General features: G+C 44.6%; 1 protein-coding gene across 3 annotated transcripts in view; it reads left to right on the forward strand.

Annotated features, from left to right (window-relative positions):
- LOC117145703 overlaps positions 1–21,782 on the forward strand; it is a 158,531-nt gene that overhangs the window by 128,251 nt on the left and 8,498 nt on the right. The window contains exons 5-12 of one of the 3 annotated variants that reach the window (XM_033311445.1): positions 12,519–12,854; positions 13,229–13,500; positions 13,580–13,629; positions 14,081–14,187; positions 15,642–15,728; positions 16,697–16,753; positions 19,698–19,755; positions 20,290–20,519. In XM_033311445.1, the coding sequence (XP_033167336.1) occupies positions 12,519–12,854; positions 13,229–13,500; positions 13,580–13,629; positions 14,081–14,187; positions 15,642–15,728; positions 16,697–16,753; positions 19,698–19,755; positions 20,290–20,519 (1,197 nt within the window). The remainder of the gene's footprint in view (positions 1–12,518; positions 12,855–13,228; positions 13,501–13,579; positions 13,630–14,080; positions 14,188–15,641; positions 15,729–16,696; positions 16,754–19,697; positions 19,756–20,289; positions 20,520–21,782) is intronic. The other 2 variants (XM_033311446.1, XM_033311447.1) reach the window with 2 other exon arrangements.

Here is a 21,782-nt window from a genome sequence, read left to right on the forward strand (position 1 = left end):
CTTTGGTTTTTCGAGGAGAATCCTGGCTTCTTGGGCAATCAAGAATTCAGGTCATGTGCATGTGAACTCAATTAAGCAGCACATAACTTACAAACCGGATTACAATCATCATCATCAACAACATCTGAGGGAGGGACCTTTTGTAACCCCGGAAGAGGAGGAAGATCCTTTCGCCTTGTTGTTTGGCATGCAAAGCAGTCGGTGGCCGTAACAGTTGGACCCTTGAATGCCTTCGCTTGCCTTTGACTTTTCGCCAACGGAATATGTTGCTCATACGCCCCGTTGCCCATCAGAATTGCCCTGCCGGTAACCGTAACCTTTTTCGGGTGCAAAACAATTTGCAACCATAAATTGCGGACCATTTTGGGGGTAAGGTCAACAACAGCTGTCGATTGTCGAACTTATTTCGCATGTAGAGCAGGATATGAGAATTTTCACTTGAATAATTAATTGAACGTAACAGTTTTTGGACGGCTGATGGCTGGGGCCACAGTTGGGTGGGATTTACCCTTGTTGCGGTTGCCTTGCTCCCTGTCCATCTGGCTCGATTTGTGGCCATTGTCTCCTGTCTTGTCTTGAGGCTCCATTCTCCCTTCTCTTAATTAAGCCATATACCAGCGAGTCCTGCGTAGGTGGGGTTTCACCACTTGGGGTTGATTACTGCCACTACTCCGCTGCGAAATTCATTTTTTCATAAGCCGCTTTCAAGCGTCGCCGCCGCAACAGGCAAAACAACATTTAAGCCTTTTCGTGATAAGCATTTAAATAAATTAAATCCAAATCCGCTTTCCTACCCCCGACCATTTGGATTCTAACCGCATGCGAGAGCTCTAATGAAAAATAGCGAGAGTGCCGGGCATAAACAAACACAAACCGACGGCGACAAAGCCAAACAAAAAAATGGGGGAAAAAAAGATTGCAGGCGACATAAAGATTTGTCAACGTTGATAAACAACAACAAAGGCCAGAAATGCGACGCGACTGGATTGCTGTGTAGTATGTGCATGTGAGCTTGTCTGCTTTGTGGTAAATTTTCACTGCCCCCCAGTTGGTTGCAAAAAATGTGTGTGCGAGTGTGTGTGCTTGTGGGAAAATCTGGGGAAGGGCAGGCTCGATCCCGCGAACAAACAAAACCGAATCAAATGTGCAACTGTTGCGGCCAGTGTTGCTGCCTCAGCTGTCGCTTTGATGGAAAGTGTCAATCTGCCGATGAAGAGCAGTCAAATGACAAGTGTCAGCCAGCTGGAGATTCTGTAATCAAAAGGGTTACCCTGTACTCATAAAATCGCATCTGAACACTAGAGTAGAGAATAATATAGATACTCTTTACGATAATTTAATATCTTTCTCGCATAGCTAGATGTTCATATACCCTTCTGCAGGGTATCAATCAGCCGCAAACTGGGTCCATTGTCGTGCGCTGTTAAGTATGCTATATTAATTTGCATTGTGCGGATTTGCACTGACGCTTCTATTTCAATCCAACTGTCTGCGGCTAAATGCATCCAGAGCATTGGTATGAGTGCGAGTTTTTGATTGATATGACATTGATGCCATTTCGGTGGCTCATTTGAATGGAATGTTTATTGTCGGCTTTGTTCGGCCATCAAATTCTTTTCTAAGCGGCGTTTATCACCTAACCCAACCACTTCAGCCAAACAGAATGCCCCATCAGTTCAATCAGAGTTGTGTGGCACAGAATTTGGTCCACCACCAAAGCGTGTCGCATACGTTGCCATTAGAGATAATCACTTTTGCATTTTTAATGCCCTGGTCATGGACACACGGACATAAAATGAAATTGCAATTGCCAGAGCGCCAATAGCTTTGATAAGCCATAATCATTTCGATACTTATGCAGCAGTGAGAAGGGGGAGGGTGGTTGCTTGGGGACTGGGAAATTAGCATAATAAATGCTAGTCGTGGCTCCATAAAATTTTATTAATTTCCCAGCGCACTGCTCGCGTACACAGCAAAAACGAGCCACTCAAGGGCTTAACAGATTTACAGCTCGCAAAAAGCCAAAGCCATAAATACGGCAGTGCAAAAAGCGTGCAAAAGTGCACTAAAAGCAGACAATGACTCATGGGCGGCGAACGGCGAGGTGATTGAGGGGGTGGGTGTATCCCCCTCCCCCCATCCTTTTGTTTGTTGTACATACGTACGCCACTTTCTAGGTCAGCCAATTGGCAAGTGCAGTAAAAGCCAAACGGGCGGCAAGCAAACGGACAGATAGTTGTCAAGCGGCCGTCGACGTTTGCACCGTTCATTCGTTTGTGTGGCAAGGTATGCGAAGGGGCGTGTACCGCCCATCATGCCTCCCTTCGCCATCCGCGGGCAACTCCTCTTGCACCTTGTGCGCCGGCTGTCAACAGTGTCTAACGGGTTGCCCTGGGCCCAACTGACAAGTGTGTACGCCTCACAGATGGCTGGCAGATTGCGATTCCTGGGTGCAGACAGTGCACTGCGAGAAAATGAGACAAAGTACGCAGAGTGTGTCTAAAAAGTTACATATAAAGCAGATACTGCTTGTAAGAGCAGAGAGCTAAAATATTGAGCTCAGATTAAATTTAAAATATTTAAAAAAATATTTAAATTATTGCATTATTATACTTTTGACTAGTTTTCTTGTTTTGCATTGTATCTTTCCCTTTGCGAGAATGTATCTTTTCCACTGATACCGTTTCTCGCCGTGTGAGACTGCCGACGCAGAGCAGCATGTATGCACTTTTGGGCACAAAAACACGGGCAGACATTGTGTCTGGGACCGTGTTTTTGGCTGGCTTCATTAGGAAGAAGGGTGCACTTTTCTGTTGTCTGTCTGTTGACTGCCGACTGTTTCTGCCTTCTGCCTTGTACCGCTGCCGCTTCCACTTTTGCGCTGCCAAAGTGCCAACAGGCAACAGCCAACTGCCTGCTGTCTTTCTGTTTGCCATTTGCTGCTCCTGCTCCATCCTCCTCCTGCTGCCCGAGAACGAGAGCACAAACTATTTACGTTGACGCATACTGGGACACAGAACGCCCACTTGGGCACACCCAACTTGAACCTACACACCACCTACCTCGGCCCCTTGGTTGCCCACTCAAAAGTTCAATGTACGCGCTTTTGTTTCGCAAAAAAAAAAAAAAAAAAAAAAAAACAGCAAAAGAAAAGCGAGCAGAATGGGAAAAAAGGAAATTGTTGTAGGCCAAACGTTGCCATTTTCTTTTCTCATTTTCCTCGGCTTTCATCGCCGCACACAATCTGCGATGTCACGCCCACTTTTGGCCCAATGCCAGGGCAAAGTTGGTCTTTGGGTCGCCGTGACTTGCAGCTGATAAAAAATTAAGCATAGTTTTAGGCCAGCCAGTGCTGATTCTGCTCTCCCGCCACAGTCTGTGGCACTGCCACAGCCACTTTTCTACTTCCACTTCCAGCGACTTGATGAAGAAAGTTTTATTGCCCCCGGGGCTCGGAGTCTGCTCAAGTCCATTTGCCTTTTTAATTTTAAACAAATATTTTGCCAAAGCGTTTTTCTGCTTCGCTTTTCCTATTCCTTTTCCTTTTTCGCTTTCTTTGGCTAATGATAATGAAATTACGCTGAGATTAGGAATTTAGCCCAACTGCAAAAAAAACTAGAAAAATTCCTCAAATTTGTGCAGCATTTTGGAACATTTTTGAAAAATATATTTGATGTTCTTTGATCTCACATGGAAGTCACATAAAATACCTGGCATATTTATACACTTATTATTAAAACAAATGATGAACTCTTTTTGGATTCTACAAACTTCTTGTTTCGTGGTGCATGTAATTCTGGCGTAGTTGTATTCATTTTTTGGGGGTGGTGCACATCAAACAATGCAAATTGATTGCGGGCAAGGGAAACGCGTAAATTTGGGCAAATATTACTGTCAGTCAAACGGCAAGGAATCAGGTTTTCGTGGGGTTGGAATGGAATGCTATGAGCCTGATCCGCCCTGAGCCACAACTCAGGCAAAGCCACATGCCTGCGCATACCAAGTGGGTGAATTCGTGGAACGAGGCTGGAGAAGGGGCTGTGGCAACATGGCCATATGTGCGGCATAATGAGGAATCCCGGCGAAGGCAAGTCGTGCATGCAGTGGCCGCATCTGACAGCAAATCAATTCATATGCCGCCTGGCGTGGTCGGGCCTGGCCAGAAACCACCGAGGAGGATCATTTTGGTGGGCTTGGGTATGGGCGCATAAATTCATCAAAACGATGGGCCCATTGTTGTGGGCGGTTAACAACTGCAAATATGACTCGGGGGTGCCGCACAATCGTTACACTTATACAACGTCTAAACGGATTCCACCGGAACAATGGACAATGGCCGAAGGCGGAGCTTAATCCATTTTGTCTTCTGCTTTTTACTCGGACAAATGAAGTCAATTGGATTGTGATGCGACTGGCGGGCGGCAGGCAACCGGCGACCGCATCAAAGTAAATTGTTTTAAGCATTCCATGCTTGATGCCATGGATTAGCATCGACTAAATCGGGTGGGTGAAATGACAAAGAGCTTGGCGCCTTAACGAATCCATTGCACTTTCTTCCTCTGAACTTTGGACCCTCATCCACGGACATGGCCACATTTATTACACACGCTCATTTGTTTCTCGTCCGCCGGAGCAGCTGTCATATTAAGCAACTTTGACCATTCGAGTGGCCACGCTCGAGATAGAAATCTTTTTTGTTCATTTCATTTTATGTCCACTACGACAAGGCCCACGCACACAAACGCATTTTTGGCAATTTCCTGCCTTTCTCTTGGCCATTTCTCCCCCACTCGCCCGTGTCTGCTGTCTGACCAATGCCTCAATTTGACATTGATGTGCCGAATGTGGAAATTTTCCTCTACTGACCAAGCAGGGAAGGCAAAAAAAAAGACAAAATAATAGTGGTGAAATGTTGCGAGCTAAAAGGCAAAGGTTCATATACACTTTCCTTATAATATTATAGATCAAAAGCGATCTTAAGGATTTCTTTCAAAATTAGTAAAAGCTATAGTTTAATTTTTTGAACTCTTTTATATAGCAGTTTGTTATCTAAACCTTGCACAAATACCCACATTTGTGGGCTACCCCTTGAAAAGAGTATTTTGAAAAGGGAACCCACTCGTAAGCTGAGAGAAACTGTAACGGCAAAAGGCTGTTGAAATGTAATTTGGCAAAATATTTGGGTGCTATCCTCGCTTGACTTTGGTTTCGTGTGTTCCACCCAAAATGAAACTCAATCTGTCAGTCGCTCCGTCTCCGTCTGTCGCCGTCCGTTTCTGTCTGTCTGCCCTGCCCTGCCAGTCATGTTGCCACCTCACCACCGCCCACTCTCCGTGGCCTTTCAAGGCCTACGAGGCACCCGTTTTTTGCCACCCCCTCAAACTTCTCATACGTGCGTTAGTCATTTTGGCACTTTCCCATGTCGTCAGTCGCTTTGCCTTTTACTCATTCGCACAGCAACGCCTACACATATTCATACCATCGCAGCCCATGTGAGCGGATTGTTTTTCCCCATTTTTCCTATTTCCCAGTACTCCTGCTCCTGTGGCAGATTAGTCTATGTACTTTGGTGTGGCTGTTACTTTTTTTCGAGTTTCCTTCCCTGTTTGATTGTGCATTTAATGCCAATTTGTTGTGTTTTCTATGGAGCTGACAATCCTATGACTAATGTTTGTCCTCAAACGAAATGAAATCAATCAAGGACAGACAAGTCAAAGAAGTCTAGAAGAATGAGCTTGCTTAATTAGTTAGACTTCCTATGCACTTGAAACTAAAGTTCTAGGTAAGAAATTCTAATTTCCTAATATTTTAACGATGTAATGGCCTTTTCAGTTCCCTTCTACTTTCACTTCTCTTTAATTTATGAATCGTTTGCAGTCTAGACATAATGAGAAATAATAATGCTCTAATCTCCCTTGAATGGCAAATCCCCCAAGATCCGCTGTCCATTTGCAAACTCATTTACAATTAAAACAACATTAATTTCCCTATAATATGACCTCAAGCATTTGTCAGTCTGTCCCAAAATTCAAATTGCCGGAGCAGCAACAAGAACAACAAATGATTGTCCATCGTTGAGCCCGCCCCCTCATTGTGTATAAATGCCGCAAAAAAGTAATTAAATTACGCGCTGCAAACCAGAGCAAGCCAAACCCCAAACCACACTGAAACCAGGCCAAAACCGAAGCCAAGCCAAAAACCCCAGGAAAACTTAAAATGCCCCGCCCACGCAACAAGCGTTTAGCCACGCCCACTCCCATTGGGAGGGCGTGGAAGGGATCAGGTCCTGCTGTGTGCGAAAATTTCGCATAATTGCGTCAGGCGAGCGCATAAATTGCCAAAGACAAGCGGCCTGGGGGCACGTGCGTATCCGCAGGGGGGTGCAAATGGCTGCAACCGAGGGGAATCCATAGAAAGTTAAGAGCAAGCACTGGGGGCAGGGTGCAGCAATCAAACGCTGCACTTTGCGTGCACATATGTCAAATGGAACAGCGCAGCTCCCCCTTCAATTCACTTCACATCCAGCCGACAAAGTGCAAGGACTCGCCGGCATTGTCCTGGTGGGCATTGCATGGCTGTCACTCCAGCTGATAAAGGGGAAAATAAGAGACATGGTAGACTGCGGGGTCGGAAGTGCCGTGCATTTTGCCAACTTAAATTATATTAAGTATGAAATATAATGCTAATTATGGCTGATTTCATTCCATTTGATGCGCAAAAGAACACGAACGAACAAAACCCGCGCACTGCAGAGACAATGCAAATGAATTAAAATTAAATGGCTGGGAAAATGGAAATGAAATGAGAATGGAAATTGAAACGTAATGCCAGTCGTTTGTTTGACTCCACCTCCCACTTAGTATTTTGCCCTGCAGCTGTCTGACTTGTACGCTTTCATGAGAAACGCGGCGTATGCGTAATTTTTGCCTTTTTTCGCATACGAGCATCGCAACCCTTTGACAATTTCCACGCACTCCAGCTTGCTTTTTATGTTTGAAATGATTTTTCCATCACTTACAAATGAGAAATTAAATTATTTGCTGCTAATGTATGTGCGCGCAGAGAAGCAGGAGTGAAAATGCGTGGAAAAGCCCCACCCCCAAACGGAAATGATACAGCAGAAAGAGCCGAAAGGGCAGCCATCTGAAGATGAAATTTGTGCGCCGTGTGTCGCGTGGAAAACTAAAACTCATTTCTGGCAAATTAAACTTAAATGTGCCACGTTTTGGATGGAATGGAAGATGCCAGGCGAAATGAGTTGAGTCCGGAAAAGGAAAAGGGCTGCAAATGGGTTAGGGGGGATTGTGTGTCGTGTGTGCTGGTGTGCGAGCATCTCAAATGTGAAAATTAAAAGGCATTTCCGCAGAATGTCAGCGTCATATTGTAAAACATGAGTATTTAATTAGAAAATACTTTTAGGCAGCGCCATGCAGACAGCGTACCTCAATATGGCCCGTTCATTTTGGGACAGTGTGCACATGAAAAAAGGAAGTAATATAATTCATAATTAATTAATTTATTTAAAAATAGAAAAAGCATTTACAAATATCATCTATATTGATATTCATATATGAAAATATCCAACAAGTTGATGCTGAGGCTTAGTACACACATTTAAACTAATGTACTTCAACCATAGTATCGATAATATCTAAAGATACTTTTCGTTCCGTGTACCCTCTCGTTTCGCCATGTCGATACATGCGCTTGGCTAATGAATTCCTGCAGGAAGAGTTCGGGCCAAGTTTTGTGCTTTTTAACAACTTAACATAGTTTTGGTCTCGGGTCTCGAGTTTGTTGCCAGCTCATGTAAGGATGTAAGTACAAAATAGCATTTTCCTTAATGGAAAACCTCCGCCTAGGCTCACAACTTTGCATGTATGCGGGATATTAACACGGAAAAACCAACAGCCAAAACAGCGAACTACAACCAGAATGGTGTTGGCTGAAAGTGCCGGCCAAGAAGAGGTTATGTCGGCGGTGGTTCAAAGGGCAAGGATAAGGACAAGGACGAGGACGAGGACTGGAACGGCGAGGGGTCAGGAGGATGAGGGCGATGATGATGACGAGCCACGACTGTGGCGATGATGATGATAACGATGATGGCTGTGTTAATGGCCAGGCATTATTCAGAGCCTCGTTCCCAGATTGTTACACAGCGATAGGCAAAGGGCGTGTGTGTGTTAGTGAGTGAGTGTATCTTGATTGCCGGCAGTTGGGGGTTAAACGGGGGGTCCAATGTCCACTGGCCATGTCAAAACTCATTTGCCGTTAACGAGCAGCCATTGTGCTTATAAAAGGATTATTTACAAATCACTGACTTTCAAAAATTGTCAACTGCAGGGCAAATGCCTGAGGACCACCACCAACCGGCTGCTTTGATGTACAATTTATGGAATTAACCCTTAAGTGCTCGCCGGCATCAGACAGCAGCCGTGGATCACAACGCTCCAGTTGATTTCTTTCGGCTGATTGCGGCTGAAACGGAAACGGATCTGACTTCCCCAATCCAGTCAGCCAGCCAGCCAGCCATCCATCTCACAACAATTGTGACTTGCAAATAGATTTTGCGATTTACAATTCGCAATTGATGGCACTCCAAATGGTTGACTAACCGGAGGAATGGGCTAACTTAAAGAGGCTGAGGTCTCGGTTTCGCCCTGTCCCCTTAATTGATGCCCTTTGTTTGCCCTGTGGTCACTCTAATTGGTGTTTGCATGTGGCTCTCGAAGTCTTGTGTAAACACGAGATTCTGGCTGACCAGCAGCGGAAAGGAATCCTACCTCTCCTTGCGACTCCCCTGCCTCCAACTCCTGAGCTTCTTTTGTAATTTTGCGTGCGTTGTGTTTGCTCATTAAACGGATTTAGCCAGGCGCAGATGCGGATAATATCGCATGGGTTGTGTTCGATTCTGAATGCTCTACAGTATAGTGTAATATCTTTATATATTTTCCAATAGGAAAGGAACTTAAAAATTCATGAGAGAGATAGCTAACGAATGCCAAAAAACAAATTTTCAAATATAATTATCCAAAAGCACTTCACGCATAGTCCGACATCCCCTATACTCTATCCAATCTGATTTATTATTTTCCCCTGGACAGGCGTCATCAATTAGCAGGCCGCAAGTCGAGTGGCTGGCCAAGTTTGCGGAAAAAATTGACAGCCAGAGGAGCGAATGTTGTTCCGACCAGGCCTAATGAGCAAACCAAAACAGACGGCGTGGACTTAACGCCACTTGCGAAATCACATGTCAAAAGTTATTAGCCCGGCGTGTAATTTGTGCCCGGCTGATTACCGAACTGTACATGAAACACATAAACAAAGTCATTTGGCCTGGCTTCGGCTGGCTGGCAGGAATAACAAAATACGTTGCCAAAAAGTTGCGATGTTGCCTTCACTTGGGTCCTGCGTGTAGCTACACTGTCATTGCCAAAATCCCGGGCCAAAGTTGCTCATCGTCCAACCCATCGCCCTTTTTCGCCCCTCGATTCATGCTGTCAATATAGTGGCAACATATTTCCTCGCTTAATATTTTTTTGCCCTGGCTCCTGTCGCTATTTCAGCTGCTGTGTTACTGTCGGCGAGGACGTGAGGGCGTTAAACTCATACATCACTTTATCCCAGCTTCGACTTTGGCTGCGGCTCCGACTCCCTTATCCTGCATCCTGCATCCTATGTCCTGGGACGCTTGGCAGGCTCCCTAACTAACTGCCGCCACCGCTGCTGCCTCGCCTGCTGTTTGTCTTGGTCTGGCGCGTTTTTCTCGCACCGCGATGTGTGTCAAGAGTTGCCAATAAAGCAGTAGCAGCATCCCCAGCGCAATTCCCAACCCGATCGCTGCTGCGGAGGAGCTATTGAAAATAAATTTATAACGCATACGTCATGTGAGCCAAGACAGAGTTCGCAGTTTATTGCATTTGTCGCTGGCATTGCAAAACTTCAATAAATTATTTTATTGCGACAGTTATTTTGCTTGCTTTGCCCTCGTCGGTTGGTTTTTATGAATTTGTTCAGCTCGCAAACACATAACGATGAGCATAAGCACGATATATATCTATATCGAAATCCATCTGGCAGTGGCAAACTTTCTGTCAGTTGCCATTTTCGTTCATTTAGCACTCAAGTCCTTGGCAGCCAAATTGCAAATGACTTTATGAATTTGCTGTTACGACTTGGACAAGCTCCGATGACCTTTGAAGTGGGTAGACAGTTTGATACACACATATGTACATATATGAAGTATGTAGTAATAATCAACAGTATACCGAGATGAAATTGATTCCGCATGGGACATAAACTCCGTATTGCATAATAAACTTTGGCACGAACATAATGAGTTGTTGAAAGATGGGATCGAGCAGACAATTGCTACAAAACGGAGTCAGTTTATAGGACATCAAATGTTGATTGATACGGGGAAAGCTCGGTGATCCGATCACTTTGCGGCCATATCAACTGCCTTTAACCATACCCATACCCATTTCAATTGGGCATTAAACACACTTTGTCAGTGATAAAAGGCCGAAACACTTTCGTTCTCCTTCATCAAAAGTTGACACTTTGCGAGTTAACCTTTAATGAAAAGGCCAAACAAGCCAGCAGCCTGGAGGGCTCATTGTGAAATTACCCAAAGCGTAAAAAAGGGCGAAAACGACAGGAAAAAATAAGAAAATGGAACTCTGGCTAGCAGTAGTGGTAGCTGTATGGCCAAAGGCTATGAAACTCTCCCTTTTTCACTGCTGGCATCCTAGTCAAAGAGGCAATAAGTAGCAAAAATTACGCTAAACGTGGCAATTTCCTCGCAAATTGCACAATATGTATACAAAGCGGGTTCTTTCGCTCTACGCATGTCTGGCCTGAAATCCTTGGTCTACTCATTTAACTAAGGAGAGGAAAGTATGCTAAATGATCAAGTTGGGCCCTCGAATACCCTATCAAATTAGATAAATATATGACAGTTGTCACAATAAGTTAATTTAAAGAATTAGTACTTTAAAACCAATATAAAGTAAATTTAAAAAGTGCTCGCTTTCTTTATTAAGATTCTTATCCTGCTAAAAGGAAAGGACTCCTTGGTAGCACTCAATTAGGGTCTCAAATTGGTATAAAAGTGTGCTTAAGCCAGCTAAAATGAGTGTATAATCAGAGGACCATGGCAGGTATTTTTCATCCGTCAAATTACAGCGCATCCATAACGGGGGCTCAGCATATGCCCAGGTAAAATCCGTAGCCAGGTGGCAGGCTGAAGCCTGTCAATTTGCCCATGGTGGCTCCACATGAGGCGGGTAAAATCGGGCAGGATATGGGGCACCATTTTGGGGGCAGGGGTCATGTGGCAGCGACAGGAATCGGGCGATATTTTAATGCGTGTCATATTTGATTGATGCCAGCGCGGCACAGAGCGAAGTCGTGGAACAATGTCAAGCGTTTAACATTGCCCCGAGCGCCACTCAAAATGTCAAGGCAGTCGGGAACACCCCGCCCCGACCCAAGACCCCATTTTTAACCCCCCCGCCCAGTTACCCAGTCATTTCCGCTTTTTTTTCGCCCTGCAAAATTGCCCCTGCAGGTATGCAATGAAAAAGTGCGTAAGGGAAGCCCATTGTGCCTCTCTTTGTGTGAGTTTGTCTTCGAGTGTGTGTGTGAGTGAATGCGAGGTGCCTCTGTTTTGTGTAATTTAACATGGCAGTTTGTTAACAATTTTATCAGGCCCGAGATGTTTTGCCTACTGAATGAGGGAAATCGCTTCGAGAGCTGTAAACACAGTCAAGTGTGTGTGTGGGTGCCATAATTTATGCCCAGACTAAGTGCATTATGTTTGGCACACGGGCTTTTAGTTACCCTGCCCCCTTTTCTCCGCTCCCCGGGGCAGACTCAATTATTTGTGGCAATTGGCAGCGGCAGTTGGCGCAACTAATTTGACTTGAGCGGCGCATTGTAGGCAAACATATGAACTCTAACATATAGGCATTTATTTAATTATGACCGGGGGTGCACTTAAGCTCAAATCCGATAATTCGTTTTATTAGCCAAAGTGCGTAGCTATAATAACTATTAATTATGTGGAAATATATATATATATATATATAATCATTTGAAATATAAACCATTTATTTTCGCTTTCAAAACATTAAAGCAGCCCTATGAAATTAATACTTATCCTCCATCATCTATTTACCCTTGCGTTTCAGAATAACCTGTAGCTTAGTAATGGTTATGGTTGCTCTTAACTAACCGGATAAGCGAATTAACCCCTTGCATTATTAACCCGGTGACTAGACCCCATCCAACGCCAACATCAATGTAGCATCATTAACCGCTCTAGCTCTTCGCATTTTCCACCCACTCTGTCTCACCCGATTTTCATCCAATTAGCCCCACTGTAACCTCCGCACACCTTATAGCATTCATACCCAACCCCACCCAACTCTCATCCGCAAAAAAAACCAAAAACGAAATAGAACTTGGCCAAGTGTCTTACCGATCTCTGCTGCTCGTTTCTCGCTCTTTTGCAGGATGGACAACGCGGCCATTTAGAGGGCCTGGCATCCGTCTATTGCGAGTTGCTAATGGCTCCCTTCGGGGACATTTTGGCCACTATCGAGCGGGCGCGCCAGGCGGCCTGGGCGGAGCGGAGTCCGCTGCACAGTGCCGCCCAGGTGGTGGGCGGATCAGGTGGGGCTGGCGGCAGCACGGGCAGCGGCAGCGGTGGGGCGGCCAGCGGTGGCAGCGGCGGCAGCAGCGGCGTACTGCACCACCGCCAGCAGCACGGCCATCGTGGTCATTCTATGCACGGCGCCGGTCTGCCCAATAGTCATAGCCAGCCCATTTATGTGCCCGGAAAGTACTCGGTATGTATGATGATGACCCGGAACGAACCGAACACCCAAACACCACACCCACTCCCGCCTCCTTAATCACCAAAAAAATAAAAATGAATGACTCCATTAGCGGCCCCCTAAGGAAAATATTTACAAAATCAACAATGTGAACGAAGAATTTTCTAAAAATGAAATTGATGTTGGCGTTGCTTGAAAAGAAATAATTGAAAAAACCATTAAGCCTGTATGCGAATAAATTTATTTAATTGTGTGCTAAGAATTGTGTAAATATTTTTTGCTTGCTTGCGTTCTCCACTTTCACTTGCATGTAGTTGTAGTTGTGTTTTAACCCCCCAAAAGTGTGGCCAATAAAATGACTAATTTTCCATTCCCGAACCTTACAGCCCTCGAGTTGTCTGTCCGACAAGGAGGAGGATGAGATCTACGGATTCGGCTATGGCGTCTTCGCACCCCGCGTGGCCAGAGGAGGGTTAACACAACAGCAACAGCTGCTGCAGCAGCAGACGCTGCAGACGCAGCAGAGCATACAGCAGCAGCAGCAGCTGCAACAGCAGCAGCAACAGTTACCAATTGTGCCAGGACAACAGCAGCAAGGACCTCATCAGCATCAGACCCTGCCACCGAATGTCGCGCATTTGAACTTTGTGCAGCAAAAGTGAGTACAGGATTTGAATAATTCGAGCGCTCTCCATTGAATCGTAGTGCTAATAAAAATTCTATTCTATTCCATTCAGCTGCCTGAGTCCGCGCTCAGCTTATTTCTACGAATTTCCACCGACAGCTGGTAAGTTGAAAGGAGAAAAGTCCAGAGAAGTAAAATTCTTATCCTGGTAGAGGATTTCTAAAGCCTTTGTGTAAAGGTGATGAGCTTTGTACTTAACGTTTAAAAGAATCTTTAGACTTTAGTTTTTTAATTTATTTATTAAAGTGCAGCTGAGAAGCTGCAGTAAATGTATAGCACAATTGTAATGAGGTCAGAATTTTAAAGAACTTTTATGAATATTCATAGATAAGTAATCACGATCTTAGCAGAGTTTAAATGCTTTCCGTGTTTCTCATAGTTACTTGCTTGACTTAAAATAATCTTTTAAATTATAAAACTCGTAGGAAAGTTATATCTCCCTACCAGAGTCTGAAAATAAAACAAAAATTATGTACATCAGCCGCCGACTTGAGTTCCTTTCACTAATTCAATTTCTGTCCTTTTTATGCCGATTTTCCCCCGCGACTTTCAGAGGGTCGCGAGACAAAGAAACGCACCACACTGGCCCGGCTGCTGAAAGGCTTGAAGACTGTCAATCGACGGGATCGGAACAATCAACAGAATGGCGCCCAGGCCAGGGTATGTAAAGTACTCCCTCGATACAATTTCCCACCCACCCCGTTTCGCCCGTTTCCGTCCAGCGAGTGAAACTCATTTTCGCGCTTCGTTTTATGACCGCAAGCAAATTGTTTGTCCTGTCCCGCAAGTTTTGTCCCCGTCCCCAGCCTTTCATTTGAATCAACTGCTGTGGTAATTCTTTCAATTTATTTGCTCGCATTTCGTTTGGTTTCCTTTCCTTTTCTCGAATCTCCCTGCCCAGCCTCTTCTAGGCTGCCATTTTATGACTTTCTGCGTCTTGACTTGAATATTCCGCAGTCTTCTGTGTAGTATACTTAATCTTGGCCCTGGGGACATGTAAATTTTTATGCGCGCCGCGCCGAGCAGCTTCTCCCTTTTTGCCAGCTGAAAAGGTTAAAAATGTTTTGCCAGCGGCCATGTCTACATTGCCACTTCTCATCCTGGCAGTGCACCAATAGCGCCAGGACCAAACGCCATCAGTTTCCTGCCTCCCACTCCCCTCCTCGCCCCCTTTTGGGGGAAGTTCTTGTACACTCGCTTTATCTGCGCCGCTCACAAAGGATTCATTCAGCGCCTTTGATTAGAGCAACCTTTGGGGAAAAGCTCAGGATCAGGAGCAGCAGCAGCAGCAGAAGCTGAGTTAGCCCAAGTTGGAGTCGCAGCAGCTAGGACAGCTGGTTCAGCTGGTACAGCTGGGGCACTATTCTTGAGCCGAGCCTGGCAATGAAACTGCGGCCAAGAGCAGAGATAACGTGGCACAGGACGGCGACGCTGCTCATAAATAAGCAAGGACATGCATAAATTTTTCACAAGCAGCACAGAAAAGAATAAATAAAGGCGCGGAGAGCAGAAGGAGAAAAAATATAAATAATAAACTGCCGGGGGGAAAAAAAGGGCAGCGAAAGAGAGCGGGCTGGCAGCCTCGCAGGTCCTCGCAGGGAGGTCCTGGCACACAGATAAGCGCAGGAAATGACTAAGGATATGTGCCTAAGTAGCGGCATCCTACTTAACAGCATGGCCTTTCAAAATATAATTAAACAGCACTCCACCTGGCCATGTGTTTGTTGTGTCGTTGGCTCTCCCACCTGATTTGCTATTTATGATAAGAAAACAAACGCATTAAACAGCGACCCGAGAATAAGGGTCGAAGGGTGACCCTAACCTGACCCTTGACTCGTTATTAATTAAAAATTAAAGCCCCGCTGAAAGGTGTGAAATACAAAATGGCGTCCTAATGGCGATAAAGCACGATGCTGGCCGCCTTTCAAGGACTCCTCTTGATTTACGAGCGTCCTGTTCACCCTCATCTCACCATCCCCTCGCGGCCCACAACCTTTGTGCATACTTGAGAAAGTTAATAAGCCTTGCGATTGAAAGCACGCCGGCTTCTTTTCTGTCTGAAAATGAATTTAAAACTTTGCCCCAAATTGATTCCATTCCCGCTTATTTTGCAGGCAGCCAACGATCGTCTGCGGCACTTTCAAATGATAAACGGCGGCGCCGGCGGACAGCAGCACAGTTTCGAGGAGACAATCCACAGGGTGAGTACTATAAATAGGTGGTTGCACCGATAAAAGTACGCTAATACAAAATTTAAGAAGAGATTTAGACGGTTTTAGAAGCTATAAAGGGTAATCTACTAATCTAGAACAATGCTAGTGCTGCATAATATCACTTAAAAGCGCAAATTCTTCAGAAGAAACCGCATAGAAAATTAATAACAATTTCAACTTAAAATCTCCTGCCATAAAATGCGTGTACTAGTGGGTGTTTGGTTGCTTAGACTGGAATAGTGGCATAAATATTTATGCTGCACATTTAACAAGCTGATGTTGCTGCTTTGCTTCTTGCCTCTGTGTGTTGCAACAGCTGTGACAGCCAACAAAATTGTGCTGCAACAAAAAAATTTGCACAAAATGCAACAACAGGGTGAAACTTTTGCACACCGCCCAGCGGACGAATGCCACCCCACCTTTTTGACTGCATTTGCAATGCAATTTCAACACGAAAGCTGCGGCTGTTGCTTTTGAGCACGTTTACCTGTAATGGCATGCCACCAGCAACAAAAACAATCGCAAACGGAGCGAGTGCCGCGGGCAAAAAGGACGAAGAGACCGGGAGGAAGAAGTGGAAGAGGAGGTGGAAGTGGCAGCGTGTGGATGCATGCAACATTTAAAAGTTCATTGCCGTCAACATTCATTATTAATGACAGCGCGCACGGCGCCAAACTAAAAACAAGCAGCAAAATGCAATCAACGGCGACAGCAGCAACAGACAGCAGCAACAGCAGCAGCAGCAACACCTGAAGCAACAGCAACTGCAACAATAGTTAGCAAATGCATAATGCATTACCAAACATGCCCCCAAATTTGAGTGCGCCCCTTTTCCATTTGCAGCGCAAAAAGTAGACTTTAAATTTTCGTTAGCAAAGAAATTAGTTGCCACATTCATAAATAAACAAAGTCACTCAGCAAACGAGCAGAGCTAACAAACCATTTTCCAATTGCAGTTGAAAGTACAAGAGGCCATGCGGAAAAAGGAAAAATTTCAACGTGAACACGAGGAGGTAAGTGACATGAACATATCCACATATTCACATAGCCAGATATTCAGATAACCAAATATCCTGTGACCACAAGGCAAAGATTTATGCCTTCAAGATGTCTATTCCGAAATTGATAAATGCACATGGCAAACATGTGCAGTGGCCAGGGATAAATCAAGCATATTTGTTCTGGGCACTTTTCACAAATTAAATAAACATAAAACACTCGCAGCCCGCAGGCTTGGCTGAAATCGTTAGCAGTATGGGCTGGTGCAGACTGCACTATTAATTTCACAGATTCCGTAGCCTTATATTTGCATGCATTAAATACACAAATGGAAGAAACAGTTGCAATTGCACAGGCCAAAGGTTTTCCTTGCTTTTTCTTGCCCTGCAGCCAAAGGTGCGTTTCGAATTTGTAGGTTTGCTATCACAGGAGATAGATGCAACTTAAACAAGAGCAAAAATAAATCAAATGTGTAATTTAAAGTCTAAAGTGTGTCAATAGTCATTAGAATCATTCATAAAAGCAGGCCGACGAATGTTTATAAAGTTTGCATGCTTCGCTAAACTTCTTGATATTCTTTTCGTAGTTATGGGAAACATATTCATAAAATTTCGCTTAATTATGAGACATAAACTCAAGCAACTTACGGTTGCAGCACGCACTGTTTGCACCCCAATTTGTTTTTGCAATGTATAAATGCTACGACTTCTATATGGACAAGCCAATTAAAAAAGCTATTAAAAATATTTGATATAAAAACAGCAATTATTCCAAGGCATAAAGGCCCGAAGACCAGGCCAAAAGCTCGAGCTACCAAATAAATGTGTGTGTGCGAGTGTGTGAGTGTGAGTGGCGAGCAAACATGCAAAACAGACGCAGACAAAATGTTAAGCACACAGATACACACCAACACATGCTCATGCTGCGGGCGCACCCCAAAAGGAGGCAACAAAAACAATGAAGTGCAACGTGGCGAATGATAAACTTTGTGCTGTCATAAAACAAAAAAAAAACAAAAAATTACTTTCCACACTTGAAAACGTTGTCCAAACGAAGGACATGATAAAAACAAATGGGCGTGTCGCCGAAAGAGAGTAACTTATTTATTTATATGCCAAGAGAATTAAATGTGAAAGCCGAGTAAAATATTCCATGTTGATTGCTTGATACTCCGGGCTGATGGATAATATCTGTAAGCCAACAGATTCCGGAAGAGAGCTGAGATTTTTCTTCGGCTTAAAACCGAAATCGATTAGGGAAATCATTACTACCACTCCACATCTTCCATCAACTTGGCAGCAGCAGCAGCAGGCTAGTTAATTATGCCAGTTATCGGGCTCAATGATGGATGCACAGCATACTGATGAGAACTTGAAAGCACAGTTACACTGGGAAAAAACAATTATCATACAAACAACTATTATGTTATATGGGAACTTTAGACATTTTCGATTGATGCTGTGAGGCTTTTAAGTTATCAAACGCTTTTTTTTTCTCAGTGAACTCACGCAAATTGCGTTGCTGCACGACAATTTGTCGACTGTTTGCCAGTCCAGGAAAATGTGTGCTCCTAAGCAAGGGCAATAATTTTTGTGCATAAATGAAAAGCACACAAGAGTTGGGGTTACTGCGCCATATACACGAATATAGTAGATCCTTACTGCGAGGTGGGGGTGGCTGGGGTGTCACATTGTTATTGTTGTTAGTGCTGATGCTACTGCTGCTTAACTTGTGCAAACAACATTCTGTTTGTCTAATTGTAATTGCTGTTTTTGCAGCAACCCAGCGCCCACATGGAAAGCAGCCTCTGCCGTTGAGGCCTTGTTTTCCATTTGGCCAGGAATGGCTGGAATGGAAAAGAAACTGCTCCACTTCTGTGTGTGCGGAGCAACATGAAATATTTATGATGGGAGAGGGCTAGAAATTTCGTTCCTTCTTTCCCATTTTTGGGGTCTTTGCATTTGGCCAAGCAATTAAGCAGGCGTCCCCCAAGAGCCCAGATGTGATTAGAATTGTAAGAAATGTAGCAGTGTCTTCTTGGACACGTAAATTTCAATTTGGCAGCGGAAGCATCTAACCAATTGTGTGGGAGTGGACCATATAACATCGCAAAAAAAAAAGAGAGAAAAATAGCAAACATCCCACTACCATTTGAATGCATTTTTAATGCGACTGGCCAAAAAAGCTTTTAGCTAATTTTTCAGCGCCCCGCTTTTATTGCCAAGTGTGTCTCTATTTCGGCCGTTGCTGTTTGTTTGGCGGCCCTGGCATGCTTTTCGCTTTCCGTTTCGGCAGCAGAAGCATTTTCATACATACTACTACTACTATATGGTCTCGGAATTAGTATGCAGCGCACATAGAATGCCATTATGCTGCAGGACACTCAGGACATAGACATGCCTTCTGGCCAAATACAGAAAAATAGGAACAAGTAGCACATTCTGTGTGGTAGTTCGTAGTTCTGCTTGCGCTGGGAAAATTGTTTTAGTTTTCAAATGGAATTTTGTAATTTTAACGCCTTTGCCTCAACTCCAGACTTGGCTAATAAGATGCCAGCCGTAGACGGAGAAGCTGAAGTAGAACTGGAAGTAGCAGTGGAAGTAGAAGCAAGTTGACAACATTTCGTCCTTTCATTTCGCACAGCAGTCACGTTTGGCATGCAGACAAAGTGCTGCCCAAATAGGAGCAAACATGCATACGAATGCGACGAAGCCAAGCGAAGGCGTTGACTTTAATATGGACAAGTTTTATTTAGTTATAGAGTCTGTGGGCGAGAGAAGAGTGCCGAGAAGTTGTCAAAACGAAGAGGAATACCTCTTTGACCATGTGAAGTTGGCACACAGCTGATCAAACTGGATTAAAATAAGTTACACTTGCAACGAAACACCCCAAAGTTAAAGAAAATCACCTACCACTTATTTGCCATAAACTAATGCAACATTGTTTCGTCTTTAATAGATCCTGCGTGATATTCGACAGGGACTGTTGCAAATGAGTCGCGGCGAAGGACGCATGGGTAAGTTGAAAGAGCACCGAACAGGGATGAAGGAAATCCAGTGGCGGGGTGGGAAATCTAGGCGACTGCCCCCGAAAAGTATGCAGCATGCAGCCAGGAATTTTACACTTGAAGTGCTTCTGTTGCAAGTTCAGTTGCAACAGCCTTTGCAGCTGCAGCAGCCGCAGCAGCCAGAGTGGGCGTGGCTGGCCCGCCCGTCTGGCGAGCGTCGCATGCATAAGCGAGCATAAAATCTTATGTCCGTTTCCGGACCAGAATCCGTACATAAGCCCCGGACTTCGGGCTCCGGAGCAACTTGCTCTGCTGCTAGCATGTGGCAAATGGCATTGCAAGTTTTGTGTGCAACGTGGCGTATAATAATATTGTGTTGCAACCATTCTGCTGGCTCTGCACATTTTTCGGTCGCTCGCAAAAAGTTTTTAAAGTTCCTCCTCCGCCTTTCCAGTGCTTTCTTCTCTCTTATTTTTCCCCAACTAATCTTCAAACTAATCCTTACTTTGCGGCTGCTAAATTTGGTTTATTCCCATCTTGCAGACGATACGTACATGTACGACGAGGCGCTGAGAACGGGCGGCGGTATGGGCATCGCCGGACTGGGCATGCCCCTTGGAGTGGGCGGCAATGGTGGCGGCGGGGGAGCGGCCCATTATGCGGTGAGTGCGCTGCATCATCAAGGTCATTGGTACGACGAGCCGCCCTACGAAAGCGATCCCGATGACTTTCTTATGGCCGGGCTCAACTGCGGACCAGCTGCCACAATTCAGGTGAGACTCGTCCTTAAAGAACCACTCAAATAAAACTATGATAGGCTTTAAGTTTAATTTATAGAATTCAATTTTACATCTTACAACTTAAAATATTAAAAAATTAAAATTTTTTTAGTTATAATTGGCTTACGATATTGTATAACATATTTTATTACATAGATAACAGATTTTGAGTAAATTTATACACTTTCGTTGGCTTGTTCAATGCGACTTGTGTCATCCACTTGAAAAATAAAATTGGCAGCGGCAACATTGTCGCAGTTGCAATCACATTTGAAATTTATGCGCCGCATCCTGCAACGCCGTTAATCCTGGTTACTGGGCGCAGCACTCCTTCGAGCCGAGGGGCAAAGCCGATCCAATGCCAGCTTCCATTTCAATTTTTAGCTCCAACCCACTTTGATTTCTCTGTGGAATTCGCCAGCCAAAATGTTGTGAGGGAGTTTCCTTTCCGCTTTCTTACATTTTTTTTTCGTGGTTGCCCCCGATGAGTTTGGTTTTCTTCAGCGATTTTCGCTTTGTGGCTTTCTTCTATTTGCTTTATTAAATTATACGCTGAATATATTTTTGTGCTGGCGCATTGATTTCTACCCACTTCGATTTGTATGTCCATGTCCTTTGGCATTTTTCCTGTCCTTTCTGCGTTCCTTTGCTGTGTGCATAACTCCAGGACAAACTGCGACTCGAACTCACTTTATTTTTATTGACAGTCAAAAAGTGCATAATTCTTGTTGACTTGCTCGACTTTGACTCTCTCTCGCAGTTCGATTGTGGATTGATTCTGGCAAGTGGGAGTGGTAGTGGGAGTCATGGAAAACTCTGCGAAAGACGTCGCCGTCTTGAGACTTTTCCTTTTGCATAATTTTCTTTGCCCCTTGATTTTTTTTCCTGCGTCGCCGGGAGTTGCGCTTTTGTCGAAACGCATTAGGCAAGTTATCGGGGGAATTTGTTTTCTTAGTCAATTGAAATCACTCAGCTCTGAAGCGCTGCCGACTGGAGCCCCAACTCATGGAGGCCTTTGTGTGCGGGCCTCCTTTTCGACATTGGTGGCCCCTTTGATGTGGCCTCGAAATTTGTTTAAAATTGAAACGAAACTTTTGCGGTTGCCGAAAAAGGTTAAGCTCGCGTTTGTGGCTGCTTAACGGACCGAAGTAGCCGGAGATAATGCATTGAAATTGAATTGTGTTGGTTTGGTTTGGGTCCAGCCTCCTTTGATCTGAAATGGGACCCGAAATCGTTTCACATGATATGTCAAACCGA

The sequence above is a fragment of the Drosophila mauritiana genome, chromosome 3R (assembly GCF_004382145.1).
Source record: "Drosophila mauritiana strain mau12 chromosome 3R, ASM438214v1, whole genome shotgun sequence".
NCBI classification, from domain to species: Eukaryota; Metazoa; Arthropoda; class Insecta; order Diptera; family Drosophilidae; genus Drosophila; species Drosophila mauritiana.